General features: G+C 43.9%; 2 protein-coding genes across 14 annotated transcripts in view; one reads left to right on the top strand and one right to left on the bottom strand.

The window, feature by feature from the left end:
- The window catches only part of nf1a (neurofibromin 1a), a 118,696-nt gene that overhangs the window by 41,331 nt on the left and 55,818 nt on the right, over nt 1–21,547 (bottom strand). For all 13 annotated transcript variants that reach the window (XM_083773862.1, XM_083773864.1, XM_083773868.1 and 10 more), the window contains 5 exons: nt 20,673–20,831; nt 19,473–19,570; nt 17,819–17,965; nt 14,962–15,108; nt 14,080–14,190 (listed from right to left, as the gene is read on the bottom strand). In XM_083773862.1, the coding sequence (XP_083629988.1) occupies nt 14,080–14,190; nt 14,962–15,108; nt 17,819–17,965; nt 19,473–19,570; nt 20,673–20,831 (662 nt within the window). The remainder of the gene's footprint in view (nt 1–14,079; nt 14,191–14,961; nt 15,109–17,818; nt 17,966–19,472; nt 19,571–20,672; nt 20,832–21,547) is intronic.
- On the top strand, nt 7,172–10,471 carry omg (oligodendrocyte myelin glycoprotein; the record flags this gene model as incomplete). The annotated part of the gene is made up of 3 exons (XM_083772437.1): nt 7,172–7,314; nt 8,929–9,141; nt 9,469–10,471. The coding sequence occupies exons 1-3, from the start codon at nt 7,301–7,303 to the stop codon at nt 10,469–10,471; spliced, it is 1,230 nt and encodes a 409-aa protein (XP_083628563.1). The 5' UTR covers nt 7,172–7,300.

Below are 21,547 nucleotides of genomic sequence, written 5' to 3'. Positions count from 1 at the left end.
TTCAAAAATAGCAGATATGCAAGCTCACAGCAAGCTTGTACATCTGCTGTTTTTGTCTAGTGTTTCAAGATGTTTTTCAAAAATAATGTGCCACGCTGTGAGCTTGTATAGCTTCTATTTTAGTTATTATTATTATATTTATTATTATTATTGTCATCATATTGAAAGTGAAAAAGCCTAAAGCTTTATATGACCAAAACAGAGCGATCTATGGCCTAAAGGCCAATTTATGCTCTGAGTGACAAAAGTCGAACGAGATGTCACATGACAAAAAGTGAACCAAAATTGTGTAGACGCTTCATAAAATGTATGTGTATAATGTAAAGTGTATAAGCTTTAGCCACAGAAATGCGCGACACCACATTCAATGTCCTCGTTTACATTTTCTGGTGAGGCAAGCGGACAGTAGTGGACAGTAGCAACGCTCAAATCTCATGTCCGGTTGTATAGCGGCACCGAGGGCCGCGCTACGAGCTTGTAAATCTGCTATTTTTGAATAATCGTGAAAGTGTGGTGCAAATCTTTGAATGTATATTCTTTCAGAGCGAACGTTTTTAACTCAAATCTTTGATTCTGGGGGGAATCCCTGAACAACATATTTTCAGATGGGGGTCAGCGGCCAATTACATATATTTTGGGGGGTCCTTGACATGAAAATGTTTGAGAACTACAGACATCGTCCTCAAATCTAAATGGGTTAACATGAGACATCAGGCAAGGAAAACAAAGACTCAAAGAGGCATACATCAGGCAATGGAAAAAGCGTCAAACGCAAATTTTAGCTGGCCTTCTCATGTTAAAAAACTGCATGCACTACCGTATATTCACTAATTCACTCATTTTGGTGGCAAAGGGGGATTACTGAGAGAACAAGGTCAAACCATCCAAGAGATTAATGTATGTTTTATTTCAACAGTGCAATAAATAAAGCTTGTAAAAAGGAGACTACAGCATCCTGAAGTGTGGTCATTATTTCAAAAGACATAATTGTGCTAGAAAACAATGGTATGCGAGCAGGTAAATAGAACAGAAGACACTAGAAGAAGTGAATGAAAGTCAGCCGGAGGGAGTGGAGACTGGAGAGACTACGAGAGGCAGGCCTGACACCATTAGAAAGTGAGTAACTGCAATGCTGCGGTACTGTAACTCCCCGTGTAGATCACAGCCGCCCGGCTGGCAATAGTATAACAACCATACAGACGTAGAGCTAGAAGAAGAAATGTCAAACATCCTTTACAAAAAAAAACATAAAAAAGCTCTGCAGACCTAAAAACCACATCACTGACCGTGTAAAAAGGCAACTTAACCCATTAAGCATTGAACAGCCAATTCGGTTTGGAACGATCATTGTTTTCTAGCAATGCAGGCTCTGTACAGTACATGCCGACCGAGACTGTGGTGTGGAGGCAAGCTACAACTCCTCTGCGAGTTGAGCCGCGGCAATTATTGTACTTCCACAGATCTTGTTGCTAGGGGCCGGGGCATAACTTAGCCTGCTGGTCGTGAAGCATCTTCTGCTTACCCAGAAGTGTCAGCAAACCACCAACACCCACGCAACCCACCTCAACCTCCCAACTTTGCACAACTATCTTCTCTCACAGACATATCACCGCTTTACGCTCCAATTCCAACACACTCCAATACCCGGGCTTAAAGATACAGCCAGCCGGCCTGCCTCTAAGCCTCCACAAACTGCTGTGGATACCGTGTGAGAGAATGCAGTACTGTGCCTAGTGTTTGTATGCGTTAGGTGTGAAACTGTCTGTTTCGAGATAGATTTTGATATCAAGACAGATTAGCCGAAGTCCTTGCATTGATATTGCATCAGATAGAAACAAAGGGGGAGGGGGAGAGAAGGAGAAGTAGCTAGTTGAGTGAGCTCACACAATATGCTAATGGTCACTTCTATTCTTACATGCCAGCCAGAAGATCCATTTTTACAAAGGATTACATCAAACATCATACTATAATTCTAACAATGTCTGTCTGTCTGTCTGTCTGTCAGAAACAAACACTTATCTCCTCATTGCCTGCACCAATCACTCCCACTTTTCACACAGGCATTGACCATATGAATATGGAGGTCTTAACGGAGCCCTTTTTTCGATTTGACACATTAATTATTAATAATGAATTTATTAGTGAATTAAAAACGCACCGGGCGCAGTACCCCCCACGGCAACCAGGGGGGGCAAATATCTCACAACGGGTAAGGGCTAGTGTTTATAAACACAGTAACACACCAATAGTAATAATTGCTGATATTACTATTATTGTTGTGATTAGAGTTACTTGCTGTAATGTTGTTTGTCCGTGGCTGCGTATGACGTAATGATTAATTTGTGCTTGATATGGTATTGGTTTCAGATTACATACATGTATACATAGGGACATTACCTTTAATCCACCCGACACTGAAACATATTATTACGTCACCATCGAGAGCCAGTTATTCGCTGGCATTGGTACATATCTTCATTACGTCATACGCAGCTACGGACATACGCATCGAACGACCCAAGTAACCACAGTATACTGCTAATCAACTTACAAATTACATATACACATATACAACTTACATATACATACATGTATATATGTAATCTGAAACCTATCTTTATTACGTCACCATTGCGAGCCAGAGATTTGAAAGTTCCTAGCCATGACAATACTTGTCCCACTAGTAGGTCATTTATGCCCTACTTGTGTGCAAAGCGCAAGTAGGCACTCGACAGAGTGCAGTTCTAGTTAGTGTGGTTGCCCTAACAGGGCAACCAGACTATTGTTATTGTAAATGAGCGATACTTTGCCGCACTACTCCTCCCAGAGTTTTTGCCGCACACACTCGAGCCATATGTCAAATTGTCCGGCTTCATCGGGAATCGTGTGCTTGTATTTTGCTAAGAGATCCGTTGTATAGTTTAATTGATGAGGGAGGTTCATAATAATTATGAAAATTAATTGAAAAGGAATTACATCAGTCGGCCTCATGGTGGCGCTATAACAGCCCACTTTACGTTTTTCCCTATAACTCTTGAACCGTAAGTCGTAAGATCAAAATGTCCTTTTCCATGGATTCCTTGGGTCATGATGCATTTCCACATATAGGCCACGCCCATTTTCGTCAGGAAGGAAATTCCTGCAAATTTGAATTTTCTCCAAAACACACTTTTGGCTCCTCCTCCTACAGATTTTGTCCAAATCTCACAAAATCGGCACACATGATCGCCGGACCTATCCGATTAAAACACCAACTGCAGAATTTTGGTAGTGCGTATCGTTCGGCCGCAATTGTCGTCCGAAGATAGTAGGAGGGGCCTATTTTACAAAAAATGCCATAAATCACGAACGTAATGTCCGATCCATTCCAAATTTGAATCGCATGTCTCGGGTGGTTCAATCAACCAAGTTCCAAAAGCAATTCCATTTTCATCCATAGGGGGCGCCGCAAATGGGAAATGTAACAGTTTGTCGCAAAAACATGATTTTTGGGAGATAAATCTCATCCGAAGTAGTTATGCATGATCACAGGGGTGACATGACATTGTAATTGGCTGGCAAAATTAGCGGGAGGGGCCTATTGACTACTAGTTTATATTCATATTTGAATAGAAAAGAGAGGTCGCACACAATGCATCGCGACGCATCGTGAGCTTGTAGATCAGCTATTTTCAAATGGTCGAAATGTATATAGGGTTGAAGTGGTTACAGTAATGTATGTTGGCAATATTAGTGGGAGGGGCCTATGTAAGCGACTGTGGCAACCACACTTTGCAATTTTGAAAGATTGCGACCTTTCTAGTTGTAACTATTGTTGTTTCAGTTATAAAAGGCCAGACCGCACCAATGCAACAATTCGCAACTTCTTGCAACAAAACGGTTTTGAGGCCAGTCCACTCCCTGGAACTGCCATTGGGGATAATGTTGCAAGTAGCTGCATGTTGCAAGGAGTTGCATTGGTGTGGACAGGCCTTTACCGTTGTCCAGGCAGCTTTTGTGTCCCTCCCCCCCCCCTTGTTATCATTTGGCAATATAATAAAATGTAATACACATTAAACTAAATCTATTTGGTCATCGTCTCCTACATCTCTACATTTGTTTTCACACACTTGTATTGAGGAAGTTGCCAATTTGAAAACAAAGTCAAGTGTCAACCGTGTTTCCTTTGCATGAGAAGTATGTCACGTTGTGACGTGCAGCTCAAATCTCAAATGTCAACATCTTAACACAAAAGCCGCTTGGTACAACAGCCCTTCACACATGTTGACGGTAGCCGTTAATATGTGTGAAGGGCTGTTGTGAAGTTGCGAAGGCACTGTTGAGGCCATCGTTGTGAAGCTGCCATGATAGTCTTGGTCAATGTGTACGTGCGTGCGTGCGTAATACTAGCGTTGGTAAGTCCCTGAATCCACTTTACATTGGGAAGTTAGGAAAGTACAAAGTACATCCTCATTCATTGCAATGATGTGTATGGTGTTAACATATTAGAAAAAAATAACGTGTTGCTTCCACACGCTACGTCCTGCGGGTTACAAAATCGTGGGATGACAATTTAGAAAAGCAAATAGTATGCACAAAAAAAACATGCATGCAACACATTCAACATTGACATCCCATTTAGCATTGGATTCTATATATTTTGCTAGCAGGGCAGCTGCAAGCAAGCTTGCTTGCTTGGCACTGTCATCATAAAGCAAAAGGCACTGGGCAGGGTAGTCATTCTACCCCCCTCTATCCCATAGCTCAGCACTTTTCAGCTCGGATAAGTTCTTCTTATTGCAGCTGCCAGGGGGCTTCTCGACAGGTCCAGAAATGGACCACATTACCAATAATAGTAGACGTTGTAAAGCTGTGACAAAGACAGTTCTCCTCTCTCTCCAGTACTACGGACCACACCGGTCTAACCACTAAGAATGTTACATGACGACAATTGATATATCGCCATTATGTTTTGAGAATCAACATATCTTTCCTAGATGTTCAAAGCCAGTGAAACAATGCTGAACACATACATCAAAGCTGTGTTCAGACACAGGTCAGGTGTCAGACACAAGGCAAGTGTCTTGAATGCAGCCCAGTAAGGGCATATGTCGACCCCGTCCGCTCACTTGCGCCCGACCCCCTCCTGGTGCTGCGGCCATCTTGGAAACTAAACATAGAATAGATTTTGCCCTAACGGTGGTGGTAGAGTAAATCCAACGGGAATCAGTGTAGTACTTGGCAGCACATTTAGAATTTAGTTTTAGTCATCTGGCTGGAATGTGTTAAGTCTAGTTTTAGTCGACTAAAATGTATTTTGGCGGGCCTTGATGCCGTCGTAATGACTGTTTTTACACTTCTAGAAGCTCACAATGAGTCACAGTGAGACGCATTGTGAGCTTGTAGATCACCCCTTTTCAGCAAGCAACCAATTGTAAAATTACTTATACTGGACCTCTTGTCCCTTCCTAACAATTTAGTCTAGTTTTTATTTGTTGACAAAATTGTCAGTATATATTTAGTCTTAGTTTTGGTCATCATAGCTCAGTTTTTATTTAGTTTCCATTTAGTTTTCGTCAGTGGAAAAAGGTAGTCGACAAACATTTTTCGTCTTAGTTTTAGTCGACGAAAACAACACTGAATTGGGAATAAAAAAAATCAGTAGGGTTGGGGGCTGGTAGAGCAGCCGGATGGAGCAGAAGAGTGTGTGTGTGTACAGGTGTGCGTCAATTTAACAAAAGGTGCAGACGATCAGAAATCAGCAGAGAGTGATCGACGTTTGCGCTACTCTATGCGTGGACTTTATTTTTTCTCCATGGAAATAAAAACGTCGGACTGACCAACAATCCGTAACACTAAGAAAGTTGATGTAATCGTATATTGAATAAGAATCTTAATTTACAGATTGGAAAAATTCAAATCCCAACACGTCGAATAGACACCAAGGATCACCTTATCACATTTGGAGGTCCCTGCTAATCACAGCATCCAGCGAGCAAAGAGTAGCAATTAAACAGCCCCTGTGCTGCAAGACTGAATGATACCAATATAAGGTGACAACAATGCAGCACCCAGACCTGACCAACGACTGCTGCAGGTGCCAGATAGTTCAGTTGTCAGGCAGTACTGTGTGCGTGTGTGTGTGTGTGTGCGTGGCAGGGGTGAGGGGGGGGCATTTGTATTGAGCCAGAAAGATATCCCTTTATAGTATGAACTATGAACTGCAAGGCTGATGTGCCTTTGCAGAACTATTATGAGGAAACTTGCCAAAGAGGTTGAATGTGATCGCACTATCCGTGTGGGTTTAAGGGGGAAGTCATGAGTCATAATGAACTCTCTGTGTGTGTGTGTGTGTGTGTGTGTGTGTGTGTGTGTGTGTGTGTGTGTGTGTGTGTGTGTGTGTGTGTGTGTGTGTGTGTGTGTGAGAGAGTGAGTGAGTGAGAAAGAAAGAGAGAAAGAAAGAAAGAAAGAGTAAGACAGTATCCACTCCAAAGAGGAAGTCGAGGTTCTCAAGGTGTGTATATTGTCTATATAGCTAGGGGAACTAGATACATTAAAAATTCATCTTTCAAATACTGTGTGCAAGTATGCATGAGAGGAGAGATAGACAGAGAGCCTTTTTCTTAATAAAACCCAAGGGGGAGGGCCAGAGAGAGAGAGAGAGAGAGGGCGGGAGCCATAGAGAGAGATGCTCGGAGAGTGCCCGGATACTGATTATAAAAAGATTGGAGTCAGCAGAACCCCCTCCCCTCTTTCTCCTCCCGAACCCCCGCCCTTCTATCCTCAGCAGCGGTAGGGGGACTGCTCTGTGCTGCATTTCTCCCTCTCCCTCCATGTGTTCCTCCTCCATTCGTTCCTCCTGTAGCAGACTGTTCCCGTTGCCCGTTGCAGAGCGCATCAGGAGCCTGCAGAATACAGAGGAGGAGTGCACGGCAGGGCAGGCTGGGAAACAGGGGGGGCCCACTGCCATGTCAGGACATCGCTGCCAGCAAGAGAAGGGCTGACAAATAAACGACGCTACACCCCCCCCAAAACCCAGAGAGAGAGACGGAGGAGGAATAATCACACGAAGAGGAGAGGAAAAGATCGCAGGAATACAAAAAAATTAAACGCAGGAAAGACGAGTAGAAAAAAAACCAGACGAGGTTTGAAGGAGAGAGACATGAGAAGTATTTTGACCTGATAACCTCTTTTGTCCAGTCAGCTGCTCAAGAAGAGAGAAAGGAGGAAGGAGATAGTGAAAACGAGAGAGCAACAACGGTGGAATAGGTGTGGAGGAAGGACACCGAAGGCACACACGGAGAGATGACAGATTGAGAGGATGGAGAGGATGAGGTGAGTGATTTACACAACAAAATGAGGACTCGCACAGGAAGGGCACGCAAGCGAGCACATGCAGGCACACACACACACAAATACACACAGACCTGATTTCCAGGACGGATTGTGGAGCACATTAGCCCAATGGACTGCAGTGTAGCAACTCGTCTTTGACAGGCTACGAGTGCTCGTGAAAAGAAATACACCCCACCTTAGAATCATCTCGTATACATGTAGTACCATGTACCATTATCTGCTTGGAACCCGACAATGAGATTGCAGTGACCGTCATGCAAACATCTGTAATTACTGAAAACACCTGCTGTGCTACGGGGGTGGAAGAAGTTTCGTGAATGCTGCACACGTTAAGCATGGAGGGGTGTTGGCACATGACACAATCATCTTTGAGCATGGCACAAACACACACACACACACACAGTCACCTCAAACCACTCATCTCCTGGCACTCGGGAGACGGCAAGTCTGTGTGAATCATGTGCGAGTGAATTCGGCCGTCTCCCGCTGCAGTATTTCAGCGCTGCCTTGCCCCAACTGGCAGGGCTTGATACAGAATGACTGGGACCGTTGTTGACCGCATCAGAGTCAAGCCAAGCTATTTGGCCAAGTCAAAACACAGGACACCCCCATTGGCAGTGCCCTAAACGTTTCCAACGTGAGGGGAGGGGAGGAGCAGAGGCCACAAAGTGTTTTGGTCATCATATAAGCTTATGTCTTCCATTAATGCTTATGTGTTCCATTAATGCTGATGTTGCTTATGCAGGCCATTTTACAACAGCTTTCCCAAACCAATACAATGGCTGAATTCAGACTAAAATAACATGGCAATACATTTAAAAACAGACTCAAGCTACAGACCATTTGTTAGAAATAATATGTGATGGGTGCTTTATCGTGATAGCCGTGGGATAAATGATTGCAAATAGCACCAGCAAGACGACAATAAAGCCAGTTCTGAGTAAATACAAGACGACAGTGACACCATGCAGTCTACTTGAGAAGCTATTGTAGCTCGACGTCTACTCTGAATTTACAGCTTGCTACACCCAAATCTCTATGAAAGAGGACTTAAATTCACAGTTAGTTGCTATTCCGCTCTCTGTCTTGTAAGAATATGGCATGAATCAAACACTGATCGTGCCAACTGGTCAAGAACAATTAAAATCTCCACCAAACCCATTGATGAAGCAATGGATTTATAATTTACAATTAGCATCCGTTAGCATGAGCGCTCAAACCAGAGCAAATTAGAGTGAAGAGTGCTATGGAAAAAGCAGGAGATGAAGTAAACAATGCTTGGAGCAAAGCAGGAGCACAAAGAAGTGCCTAATAGGTCTAACATACACTGTATTGATCTAGTCAATAGTCACTGGCACATATATTCAATTTGTCCTTTCTTGGCATTTCCATGCAAAAGCTACAGACTGGTCAGCTGGGTCCTCAAATGTAGCTTGTAATCAGGGACCACTCTTCCATCCCCATCACTTCAGTTACGTCCAATCAACTAGAATTTTTTTTTTCTCCACCTCCTCTCACATTTCTAACACCCTTTTCCCCCTCTTCCATCCAATTATCTTCCCCTGTCTCCCTTCTTCTGAAACCCTCTCTCAGATCACTCACGATGCCTCCCCACTGCGCTCCACTGGCCTGTGTGTTGGTCCTCCTGGCGTCGGGGCTCTTGGGGGGCTGGGTCCGGTCCATCTGCCCGTCCATGTGCTACTGTAGCCGGGGCCACCGCGTGGTGGACTGCTCCTCTCGGGGCCTCACCAAACTTCCCCCGGGCCTGCAGCACAACATCCGCTTCCTGAACCTGTCCTTCAACAGGTAAAGAAACTACGCTCCTTCTCTCTGTTGGGGGATTTGTAAGTGCGTCGAAACCAAAGCTCAAACGGGCCCAGGGGGGTTAGGAGGAGTCATCTACGAGGATGTGAGAGGGTCCAAGGAAAGTTCTAGGGTAGGAAAGCAGGTTCAGACTGTGGTGGAATAAATCAAAATGGCGGATGCATTCTGTATAACGCTTCTCTGTTGACTTAGTCAACGTGTAAAAGGTCATATTCAATTTGTCAAGAGGAGTGCAATCAGTGGCATTAACCGTGCGTTGAAATTGAAATGACACATTTAAAAAAACTGCTTTCCTTCTGTCTCCGTCAGCTTGTGGGAGCTAGACAGTCAGCTCAGCCACTATGCCCACCTGCGGACTCTGGACCTGTCCTTCAACCGACTGGAACATCTCCCTCCCGCCCTCCCAAAGTCACTGTGGGACCTCCGCACGGCGGGGAACCACCTGCGCTCCCTGGACAAAAACGACACGGCCTACCACTGGAACCTGAGAGTCCTGGACCTGTCGGACAACGAGCTGGAGAGGGTGGTCTTCATCAACAACACGCTGCCCAGCCTCCACGAGCTCAACCTCAGCCGGAACCGCTTTTGGACCGTGCCCACCAACATGCCGCACAACGTGGAGGCCATCGACTTGTCCCACAACTACCTGGTGAAGATCCTGCCGGGCACCCTGGATCGACTGCCCAGGCTGGAGCGGTTCTACTTGCACGCCAACCGTTTCTCGTGGCTGCCCGGCGGGATCTTCAGCAGGTTGACGCGACTGGAGCTGATAACGCTCGGAGATAATCCGTGGGCTTGCGAGGAGGAGGAGAACATCACGAGGCTCGTGCGGTGGGCCGAGCAGACCCGCGCCACGGTCTCGGGCTGCCCCTGTTACACGAGGCCCACCTGCGGACAGGCTCATCTGGCGACCCCTGGGGGGGAATGGCACTTTGCGGCACACACGGAGCTACCGCTCGGGGCCGGGAGTGCCGCGGACGTTGGACACGGCCGTCCAAGACCTCCGGCAAGGACTGCGGATGCTACTTCTGCTTACCAGGCGAAATCGGCACTTGTCGAGACCAGCATGTACGGAGACGAAGAAAGAGAGGGAGCGAATGCATCCGTGGACCAAATGCTGTTTGACTGGACATCTTCCACGTCCTTTTACAGCCTCTCTACGCGCACAAGCACAACTGTGCGGCCGCGCTCCGCGGCCAAGAAGCCGAACATGGGGAACACGCGGAGCCGAGGCCACAGACTCTTTGTCCAGAACCCCCGAGCGGTCACCATGAATGTTTTAGTCATTGTGGCAGCCTTCAGCGCATTCTGAAACCCACGTTGGACTTGCCAGAATACAAGACTCAATGGATGGTTTTGGAAACTGAATGTACGACCAAGAATGATAGGACACACTCTTCTCTTCCGTTATATATATTTTTAACTGTTCTGACTGTTACTGCCTAAAATCACTATGATAATGTCAATTTTCTGTCATCTAACAGCTAGCTGATCTACAAAGTGCAATATGACAATGTCTTTCAAACTCTTATACATACTATATCCAGATGAATGTACTGTATACATAAAAGAAAACAATTAAATGATCCCGATACACTTAGTGTGATAACGTGAATGCTCTGCTCTCACTATAATGCTTGTCCTTTGACAGATGCTGCTGTACTTTATGATTTATTTGAGATAAAATACGAGAAAACAGCTGGAATGCATTCATCCATTGGTTTGGGCTATCACTTTGCATACTTCACACATCCTTATATCAACCTAGATCTCCAAAAAGGATAGGCCTTGAAATCACGACCCTCTTGCTGAATGCATAGAAGTGAATGTATAGCAAGGTAATTCCCATTAATAGCAAGGGGGTCTGGAGTCTGGACCACAAAAAGTTATCACTCCATGGGTGACTCCTTGACATGGTCGTTTGACATCAAGATGCATTGGTTATGGTTTTCATAGCAATAATAATTGTCATCGGATACCTCAGTGAAGTAGGTGTTTGTGAAGTGTGAACACGGAAGTACTTGAGGGCTCTTGTGACCCATCTATACTTTTATACTGTATGTATATATGATCTATGTATATAAGCTAGCATAGCTTTCCCTTTCTACAAAAGCAATAGCCTGCCGGTATATACACAGTCCAGATTCTTCAGCTGAGCTGGAACTAACGGGCTATAATCTGTGGTCCATGAAGGCTGACCCGGGCCACACACAGTCAATAACCCTTGCTGGGTTTCCGAGGCTACTGTGAACATTGAGGTGCACTGCAGTGCATATAGGATCAGGTACGGTATCATACAGACACAAGTACAATAGTTAGGCTATTAAAATAGTACTCCAAACCAGTAAGTCATTAGCATTCTTTTCCCCGCTTTAATTACCCAGAGTAGTAGCACGAGTGTTCATTTTCAGCAATGCACTACAATTATAATTATTTAAATAATGTTGTCCTATTTAGTTGTTGGGGTATTTGTCACTGTACATTTGCATATGCGTACGTACGTGAAATGCATACTCTGCATTTACTCGACCTAAATAAGGGAGTGGAGCAGTGGTCACCTTTGTCACGACTGGGTGGACCAGATAGGCTGTGGTCATGCAGGAACAGACCATCCTCTTTTTTTATGAGACAAAAGTGTAAATGAGGAAACGGCAGAGTAGACATTTGGCTGATCACCATCCAGGACACAACTTCCATACCATACCATACCATACCTACACACTGGTGAGTAGAAAAACACCTCAAAACCCTGTTTTATATGTTTATATATAACCCCGCGATATGGCTTTATATGGATGCAACAATGCCATTGTCTCTATGTCTGTCACAATTATATTGTTGTCACATTTTCTTCCTCAACTTCCTAAATTTTCTCAGATTAAAAATGGGAATAGAATGAGGTTTTGGCGAATCATTTCAAGATGAGAAGATATTTAATCTCAATATAGTATTCATTAAATTGCTGTACATGTTATGTTAGAATCTGATATCTTATCAAGCACTAGGCAAGTTTAGGGGGAAATTATCACTTTATACAAAATAGCTAAATTTATACCACAGCTACTGTACCACCACACGTTTTAGATAAATGTGGTGAGGAAGGCGGAAGCTATGCAGAACGCCTAACAGTGGCAAAAAAACAACTTTATGGCCTTCACAGCCCATCCATCCAAACAGAAGTCCTATTATGATTGTATTAAGTGACGTTAAACTCAGTTTGCCACTTGATTTGCCACTAACTTTATGCATGCGCATAACCTCTATACAAATCTAAATGAATGGGGGGAAAAAATAAATCCTGCCACTGCCAGTGAATAATTATATGAAAATAATTAAAAAAAAAAGAAAAAAAAAAAAGAAGAAAGTTACACAGTATGAATTTAAGTCAGACATCTCAATTCAACCACTTAATAAGTGGTGTGTGTGTGTGTGTGTGTGTGTGTGTGTGTGTGTGTGTGACTTTGTACTCCCAGGTTAAGTAGCAAGCCACCATGAATAACCGGTTTGTGACTGGGCTCATGGCAGTGATGCTAACCATGGCGCAGTTCCAGCCGGCCGAGGGGAACAACATAACTACCACCACAGCCACCACAGCAGCCCCCGTCAGCTCCTCTCCGGTCGGAACCGGCGTGGGACCAGCACAGGTCGTGACGCTGTGCTTCGCCTTCGCCTGCGTCACAGTGCGGTACATCACCGCTGGGTAGAGAGAACATGGACGGCTGCCATTCATGTCCACTGTCGTTTATGTACGGTTCCCTTTCTATTGTGTGCGAGTGGAGAAGTGGCATGCACCATTTTACCGATATGTCCCCTGGCTCTGCATTTGAAAAAAAGATGTCATATATATCCTATACACTGCATCTGATGTAAGAGTGTTGCTACATTTAGGAATGCGCTGGATTGTGGAAAGTGCAGCACATCAATGTAACTTTCAAATCTTCTTTATAGAATAGTTTTCACGTCAATAAACAGTGTGAGACTACACCAACTTCTCTCTTTTTTTTCCTGTGCTACCTTGTGACGGCTGGCTAGATCTGTTTTTGTCGTTTTTTACAAAATGGAGGCAGAGGAATAGGAAACCATGCAAGGCACCAACCTGCTTATCAGGAGCAGCTGGTGCTTCAGTGTCTTGCTCAAGGACACTTCAACACTAACTAACACTCTACCTCCAGTTATTGATTCCAAATCAATAACTGGACCTTAAGTTCTAACCCACAATGAAGACGGTCACAAGAAATGTCTCTGTATATTTGAGTGCAGAACTTAAATTCATGAGTCTGTTTAAGTGAGGCATGCCAAAGAGCAAAGCACTCACTGTCAATAGGATTGCCAATACTTGCCAATTGGTACAACTAAATCTACACAATGTAAAGGATCAACTGATCATATTCACACAGCTTCCATTTTGCTCTTACATAACATTCGGCAGAGTTTACTGTTAAGGTAAAATGTAAATTCTAAAACGGGTAGTCCCGATACTTCATTCGGATTGGCTGGTTACCGTCACGTGACCGGTGTAAATTTCACCGATAACCCACTCCTTCAATCACTTTGTATCATCCTGCAGCCTTGTAGCTGAACTGGGGAAGGGGAGCGCTTGATTGCTTTACAAACACATGCCGTGCGGGCGTCTAAGCTCATATGACTGTGAATGTGTGGCTCCAGGCAGCCCCGTAAATACATCAATCGCTATTCTACCGTCACATAGGCTACTTGCCGAGCAAAACAAGGAAGTGTTGTGGCTCTGGCTCGCTCACTCTGGTGGCGCAAAGCGTAGCTACTTTTGTGAATTTAATAGTTTTATTAGGTTAATATTGGTATATGTTTGTAACCGTTTTAGAAAAGCAATAAGCCACTCGAGGCCCCAGCTTACCGGGTATTTTACACTGGCTGGGGGGGTAGAAGGCCTTCGATCCTTACCTGCGAGCCACATAGTAGAAGACAGGGTTGCCGGTCTTGGAGGTGCCCGCCTGGTAGAATATGTTGAGGGTCTTCAAGGCTTTGAACTCCTCCTTCTCATGGACTTGATGTCTAGGAGGACACACAGTCAAAAGGCACAATGCTCAAGGCTCGAAGACGTGCAGAAAGTGTATTGTCTTGTGACTGTATTTTATGTATTGTAACCTCGGCTACGTTGAAAATGAGGGCTTGCCCTCAACTGTATTCAGAGTATAAATAAAGGTCAGAGAGAAAGAAAGAAAGTACTGGGAGCTGATGGTAGGTGTTGCGCTCCACCTCAGCAATCCATCTCACAGAGGTCTAGCGCATTGAAACAGGGATAGACTCCCGCACCCTGGCTGATACAGACAATAATCCTCTCTGACTTACTTATTTAACACGCACTATTTATAGTTATACATGGAATGGACAATGTGAAGTTGTGTTCTACTTTACGACACTCCTTTACGCATGCGCAGTGAGCGCTGGGCCTCAGATGTGAATTGTGGAGGGAACTGTGTTTACATGTCCCGCCGGTGTGCGGTCAATAAAGTGAGTTAAAACTGAATAAACGTCGTGTTTATTAAGTCCTGATCAAACAAACAATATTTTTGTTTTATGCATTTCAAAAGCTAGGTAAAAAAAGTGAACCGATACTGTAAGGCCACCCAAGTCAAAAACGTCTGGACATTTCACTGGGCCCAACTTCACAGTAGAGAATCGTTAGAAAACTATATATTGTAGGCCGTTTGTCCATGTCTCTCCACACTCATCATGTCCAAAAAAACAGTAATGTCTTCAAAATAATTAAACATTTGAATTACAAAATAGTCTTTAGGGAAAATAACAAAATCATAGTTGTACCTGGTCATGAACTCCTCAAACTTGGAACTGGTGAGGTTTAGACTGGACCAGTGGGTATCGGCCACAGGCTTGTGCTCAGGGGGTCCCAGGTAGGCCAGCAGGGTGGCCATCTTGTCAAAGGGCCGTCTGCCCACGGCCTTGTGGTCCCTGGAATGTGACAAATGGCATCAAACATTAGGCTGTTTTAGAGGCTCATGTGTTGGTATTGATAATCTCACTTTTATTGTTAAGGCTACACGTCAGTCAGTCTGTGGTACATGGCGCCGGATTATTCCTCGCAGCAGATTTTCAAGCGTAACCGATTCCCTCCCGTCAACTACATGTCTTCATGATATACCTTTATGTTGAGTTAAAACGCAGCAGCAGCCTCAGTCAACTACATGTCTTCATGATATAACTTTATGTTGAGTTAAAACACAGCAGCAGCCTCAGTCAACTACATGTCTTCATGATATACCTTTATGTTGAGTTAAAACGCAGCAGCAGCCTCAGTCAACTACCACCACCAAACCACCACCACAACCACCACACGTGTTGGAAGAAGTAAAGTCAAAGATAGCGAACAGTGATACGAACGGGTAACGGGTCCATTTTTTGACGGGTCTGGGATTCTGTTTTAGAGTATTATATAAATCACGGGTAACGGGCGGGTTGCGGAAGTGATGATTGACAGGCGGGGCGGGTGCGGGTTTCGAAAATTGGACCCGTGCAGGACAGGTGGTAATTAATGACTCAATTAATTATAGCCACAATATGTTACACCTGTACCACAGATGACACCACAGACTTAACAGTTCATTAAAACCAGGAAAGCATCCGTGTCATTTTTGATTTGAGCAACATACGTTTTTCAGTAAGATTCTTGGGATTTAAATCAGTGGTTCTCAAAAATAGCCGAGATGCAAGTTGTTATTTTTGGAAAAAGGTTGAAAGTGAATCATTTAGCTTTTTTTTTAACACTACTCTTCTTCTGGGGGTTCCTGGCACAAAACCTTTTCAGATGTGGGGTCCACATCCAAATACATTTTGGGGGTCCTTGGCATCTCTTGATTCAACACAAAGTGTCAGATGTGCACATGAGTTCTAAGTGTGTATCGACAGTGAAAGAAAGAATAAACCATATTGACACATTATTTAAAGGAGAATTCCATGCTAGAAGGCTTTCTTACCATTATTTGTAGTCGTTACGTCCCCACCAAATTGGTCCAGGTGTTATTTTGTGCAAAAGGGCATTATTGGCTATTTCCCCTACCATAAGCCCTCAATGAATTTAATTGAATGGAATGGGTGATTGGGTTGTTGTGCTAATTAGCTTATTTCCATCGCTCAAAAATAAAAAAAATTAATCCTCTCTTCATAATGTAAATAGTATCCCAAGTGGCACACTTTACTACTTATCTCGATGGAAATAAGCAAATTAGCAAAAAAAAAAAAAAAAACAATTGAGGGCTTATATTAGCGGAAATAGCCAACAATGCACTTTTGCACAAAATAACACCTGGACCTCTTTGGTGGGGACGTAATAAAAAATAAAGGTAAGAAAGACTTCTAGCATGAAATTCTCCTTTAATACCGACCCATTTCTTGTTGAGGTAGTCATTTTCAGCAGTCCATTTTCTACTGTTTGTTCACAATTCAAAATCTCACGGCACCCCCGTATTCATTTCATAGATAGATAGTGGAAGAATTGCTGCGATGATTTGTGAGCTTGCAGATCGTATACATTTTCAGAAGCTTTTAAGAATGTGTGAAAAGATTACAATAATAACAAAGACGAAAGCTCACAACTCAATTCTATGCAATGTTTGATCCTTTTTAAGATTTTAAGACATTGTGATACGAGTGAAGGGTATAGTTCTGTGGTACATTAAACAGCAGATGGACCGTCACCTGCTGCAGCGCTAGACAGGCTGACGTCCAAACCCAGACTAACAGATGTTACACTCCTCGCAGCAAACACTATGTCCCCTGCTGTCCGCTTGCCTTAAAGCAGTGTTGTTTTTGGCAGCAAATTTCTATTTTAGTTTTAGTTGTTGTCTCTTGAATAGTTTTCACTTAGTTTTAGTCACATTTTAGTCACCTGGAATGTTCTAGTGTTTAGTCGACTAAATGTCATACGATTTTAGTCGACTAAACTACAGTTGATTTAGTCGACTAAAATGTGTTTTGACAGGCCTTGATGTCGTTGTAATGACATATTTTACACTTTGGTTGCATGCTGAAAATAGCAGATCACGACGCGTTGTGAGATTGTATATCTTCTATTTTCAGCATGCAACCCAGCATAAAACTGGATCTCGTCCACTAGTCCCTTCCTAACATTTTAGTCTACCGTAATTTCCGGACTATAAGCCGCAACTTTTTACCCATGATTTGAACCCTGCGGCTTATACAACGGTGCGGCTAATCTATGGATTTTTACAGCTAACGCAGAGCCATCTGAGGCTCTGAGCTAACGTAACGGCCACTAGGGGGCCACCTGCGGCTTATAGTCCGGTGCGGCTTGTATACGTACATATTTGGGATTTTCCCTACATTTGGCTGGTGCGGCTTATATTCAGGTGCGCCTTATAGTCCGGAAATTACGGTAGTTTTTATTTGTTGACGAAATTGTCAGTATATTTAGTCTTAGTTTTAGTCATCATTTTTATTTCGTTTTTATTTCGTTTTAGTCAGTGAAAAAAGGTAGTCGACGAACATTTTTCGTCTTAGACGACGAAAACAACACTGCCTTAAAGGAGTGTGTACATGTGTGCGTGCACGTCTGCAATGTATATCCTCTTACTATAAACAAGAGTGTCTGTGTGAGTGTCTCTGTGTCACTCTTGTGTGTGTCTGTGCGTGCATGTTCCCAGACCTGTTGGAAGACAGGTATTGTCCAATCCTTTCCTGGTTGTTCCACAGTAGCCGGTGGAGCGCGAGCACGTTGCCGTCACTGATGAAGGACAGGCTGTGGTTGACGGAGTCACTGGGGGGCGAGTCTGACGCAATGTCCAGAAAGAACCTGCCGGGGGGGGCAAGAGGTTAGACACCACGGTGACACCTCCATACAACACACAGCTTCTAAAAAGATGATCTGGCATTAGGCCTGTAATGGCCATTATGAAGATGAGAATACTACACTGCCTTGAAAACATTCACATGAGTCATCACAGCTGGGAAGCAGGCCCCTCACAGTTATTACACAATCGCTAATTATTTGAGATAATTGCAATTCTTTTACATAACCGTCAGAATTATATCCAGTCATCTGTTCAAACCTTTGCATACATTTAAATTAAAGAAAAATCACAATAATTTGCCCACCTCCGGCCCTCTGATAGCAGCGGTTAATAACAGATCTACAAGCCTACAACGCCTTACTTAGTGACGTGTTGGAAGCTTGTAGATCTGCAATTTCTGCTCTTTTTTTATATTTGAAAATGTTTTCCAACATGTAAATGATTATAACAATTATTCAGAAATAAGTGTTAATAAATGTGACACGCGCGCGTGTGTGTGTCAGGGAGTGCAGTGCCTGGTGTTGTCGGACCAACTTTGGTTGTCCAGAACTGCCACAAAAGGCCTCTGGAACATAGACTGTAAAAAATATGGACAAAGCGTTCCCCGGGTCTAACATGGACGTAAAATGAAGCCTGTAATTCCTTGCACTGTAAGTCGCCATATTTCTAGATCCGTTTGGGCCCAGCTGGCTATTGGCTGGCTCCGTTTGGGCCCAGCTGGCCATTGGCTGGCCCAGACAACGAGGCGGGACTTCCCCCCTTACTCTTCGTTGGTTTTTATTTTGACTGAACGGGGGGTGGCTCCCGTTCATAGACTGTAACGGTAGCCATGCCCCTCAGAACATACGCGACTTTATGGTCATTTCTTTAATAAAGGGACCATAATTTTCCAAAAAGAATATTATGACATGAGAAATGAGACTTTAAACTAGTGACTGGAAGCAGAAAGTATTCATGACCATGTTTATTAAGGTAATACAGTCTAGGTGAAGTTGGGCCCAAATACATGGGCCTCTATGGAGATATGGGTTTTTTTGGGCCCAATGACAGCGCCTCAACAGGCCATTATATGAACTTTTAGGAAGTCCTGATTTTCTTAGTGGCTATCTGTCTGACTGCCCCCCTGCTCTGGACACTAGGGTCCCTGCCCAGGCTCCATATATGGAGCTGGCCTGTGCTGACATCACAACACTCCATATGTGGGCATGCCTGACACAGAACTCCATATATAGGAATAAAGGGACATAGAGAGAGACACAAACAGAAATCTCCATATGTGGGCATCAGAGGGACACAGTATTACAGGCCGTCAATGGGAGGGAAAAAAAACAACTGCACTTTTATCCAAGTTCCTGAGAATGTGTGATAATGGATGTGTTTTGCAGCGCTTCTTCAACTCCGGGGACCGAGTATACGGAACCCTTTCTTCCAACATGAGGACATGAGTGAATTAAGGCATTAATTAAATAAAAAAAAAGCTTTGCAGGGATTATGCGCCGGTTGCCTTACCGCCTGGCAGCGTCAAAGTTGCTCTTCACAAAGTCATTAAACGGCCTCATATGTTCCTCTTTAGTAAACAACACATGGTTGGCAATGCTCTGCAGGATCTGGAGGGACAAACATGGGAAGCAACTTTGTTTGATTAAAAAGGAATGCCTAAATCAAAAGCCACCACTGTGGAAAAACCCAGGCTTCAGGAACACCACTATCTGATGGATGCCTAGTATCAATTACCTTTCACAGAACACTCGTTACGTTTCAAGATCTTTGTTTAAAAAAGAATTTGCTTCCTATTTTTGTGGGGCTTTCAGACATGACGTCATGTGGCAGCCAAGTCTATGGACCTTTAATGTTTGTCTTATTCATGTTTTATGTCTATGGACATAAAATAAAAACTAGAACTGCACTCTATTGAGTGCCTACTTGCGCGTTGCACACAAGTAGGCCATAAATTGCCTACTAGTGCACAAGCAGAGCATGCAAGTACTGTCGGCTGTTACCTTTAATCCACCCGACACTGAATGCCTATATATGTATATGTAATTTGTAAGTTGATGAGTAGTATACTGTGGTTACCAATGCCAGGGTATAACTGGCTCTCAATGGAGACGTAATAAAAGGTAGGTTTCAGATCACTATACATGTATTTATGCCTTGCTTTTCTTTGCTTTCTTTCTCCGTTGCTCTGTAAAGCAAATCATGCAGCTACGGCATACGCACCGGACAAACAAATTACATCATCGTGACCCGACATGTCTATTTGCTCAGACACTATGACGTAAAATTGTCCCATTCATTGTCAATGGGAATTTAATCGCGTAAGACGAAAATGTTAGCTGCTCCTAACAAAAACAAAACAGGCCCCCCCAGTCGTTGTGACATCACATGGCAGCCTCAGTGGGCACCCCTCAATTCACAGGTGTGATGTATTATTTATAGGCTACTTCAAACTGCATGAAAAGTCACAATAATGTTATTTATTCAGCATGTACGGTATATAAAAGTAAATGTATTCCCTAGTGGCCATGGAGCCACACTGTGGTGTTCCGCCAGGAAAAGTCATATCTTTTATCTCTCTGTGCAGAGGGTGTGGAAACAATCAAAACGACTAAAAGAAAGAAAAACAAACACAACAAGAGAACCAGACTTTGTTTCTAAATCATTGCGTCGTCCCCGACAATAAGCCTCACTCCCCCCCAGCCTGTGTACCTTGGACATGAGTTTGAGGCCACGTTCTATCCTGGGCAGGGGCTTCTTGTCCAGGATGCCCGCCTCGTACGGAGAGACGATGGCCGGGTTGATGAAGCGTAGGAACATGGCACTGCCCACCGCACCGATGCTGTTCTGAGGGAACCGCTGGCTCACAACCTGCAAGGGGGTGGAGACAGACAGGCAGACAGACGGACAGACAGAGAGAGAGAGAGAGAGAGAGAGGGGGGGTGAGAGAAAGACAATGGGGTGAAGAGAGAGAGAGAGAGAGAGAGGATGAAGAGACAGAAAAAATGAAGTGCCGTGAGAGGACGAGAGGATGTATAGGGGAGAAGGGGGTTTGAGATTGAGAGAAAGAGAAGGATGGAAAAGAGGGGGGGGGGGTGAGAGAAAGATGGGGAGTGGAGAGGAGAAAAGATGCAGGGATGGGTGAGTAAAGAAATGGGGCAACACAGAAAGGAGGGCAAGGTTAAAGGATGGAGCAAGGTTTGAGTAGAAGGGAAAAAACACGTTTTAAACACAGAAAAACACAATAATACGCAAAAAAACAAAAGATGGATGGAATGAGGGATTTTTTTTAAGAGACACCAATGAATAGAGACAGGAGCAGAGTAGGTTGAAGATGTGATCAAAAATAAGGGATGGGGGATGGAGGGGGGTCACGGAGGAGAAGAAGGAGGAATGGAAAGACATTTGGGGGGAAAAGCCATTTTAAATTTATTTTTGCCACTTTGAGCGAGCAGTGCACAGATCTCAGTGCAGATCAAGACACTCAGAATGATGATGATAGATGGGAGTCTAATGGAATCCAAAAGATATGATGAAAAGACAGCGTCATCTCTGTTAGGAAACGATGACGCAGTAAAATAATTTAA

The sequence above is a fragment of the Protomyctophum parallelum genome (assembly GCF_964188405.1).
Source record: "Protomyctophum parallelum genome assembly, chromosome: 9".
NCBI classification, from domain to species: Eukaryota; Metazoa; Chordata; class Actinopteri; order Myctophiformes; family Myctophidae; genus Protomyctophum; species Protomyctophum parallelum.
The sequence above is the reverse complement of the archived record's forward strand: the minus strand, read 5'-3'. Positions and strand labels throughout refer to the sequence as shown.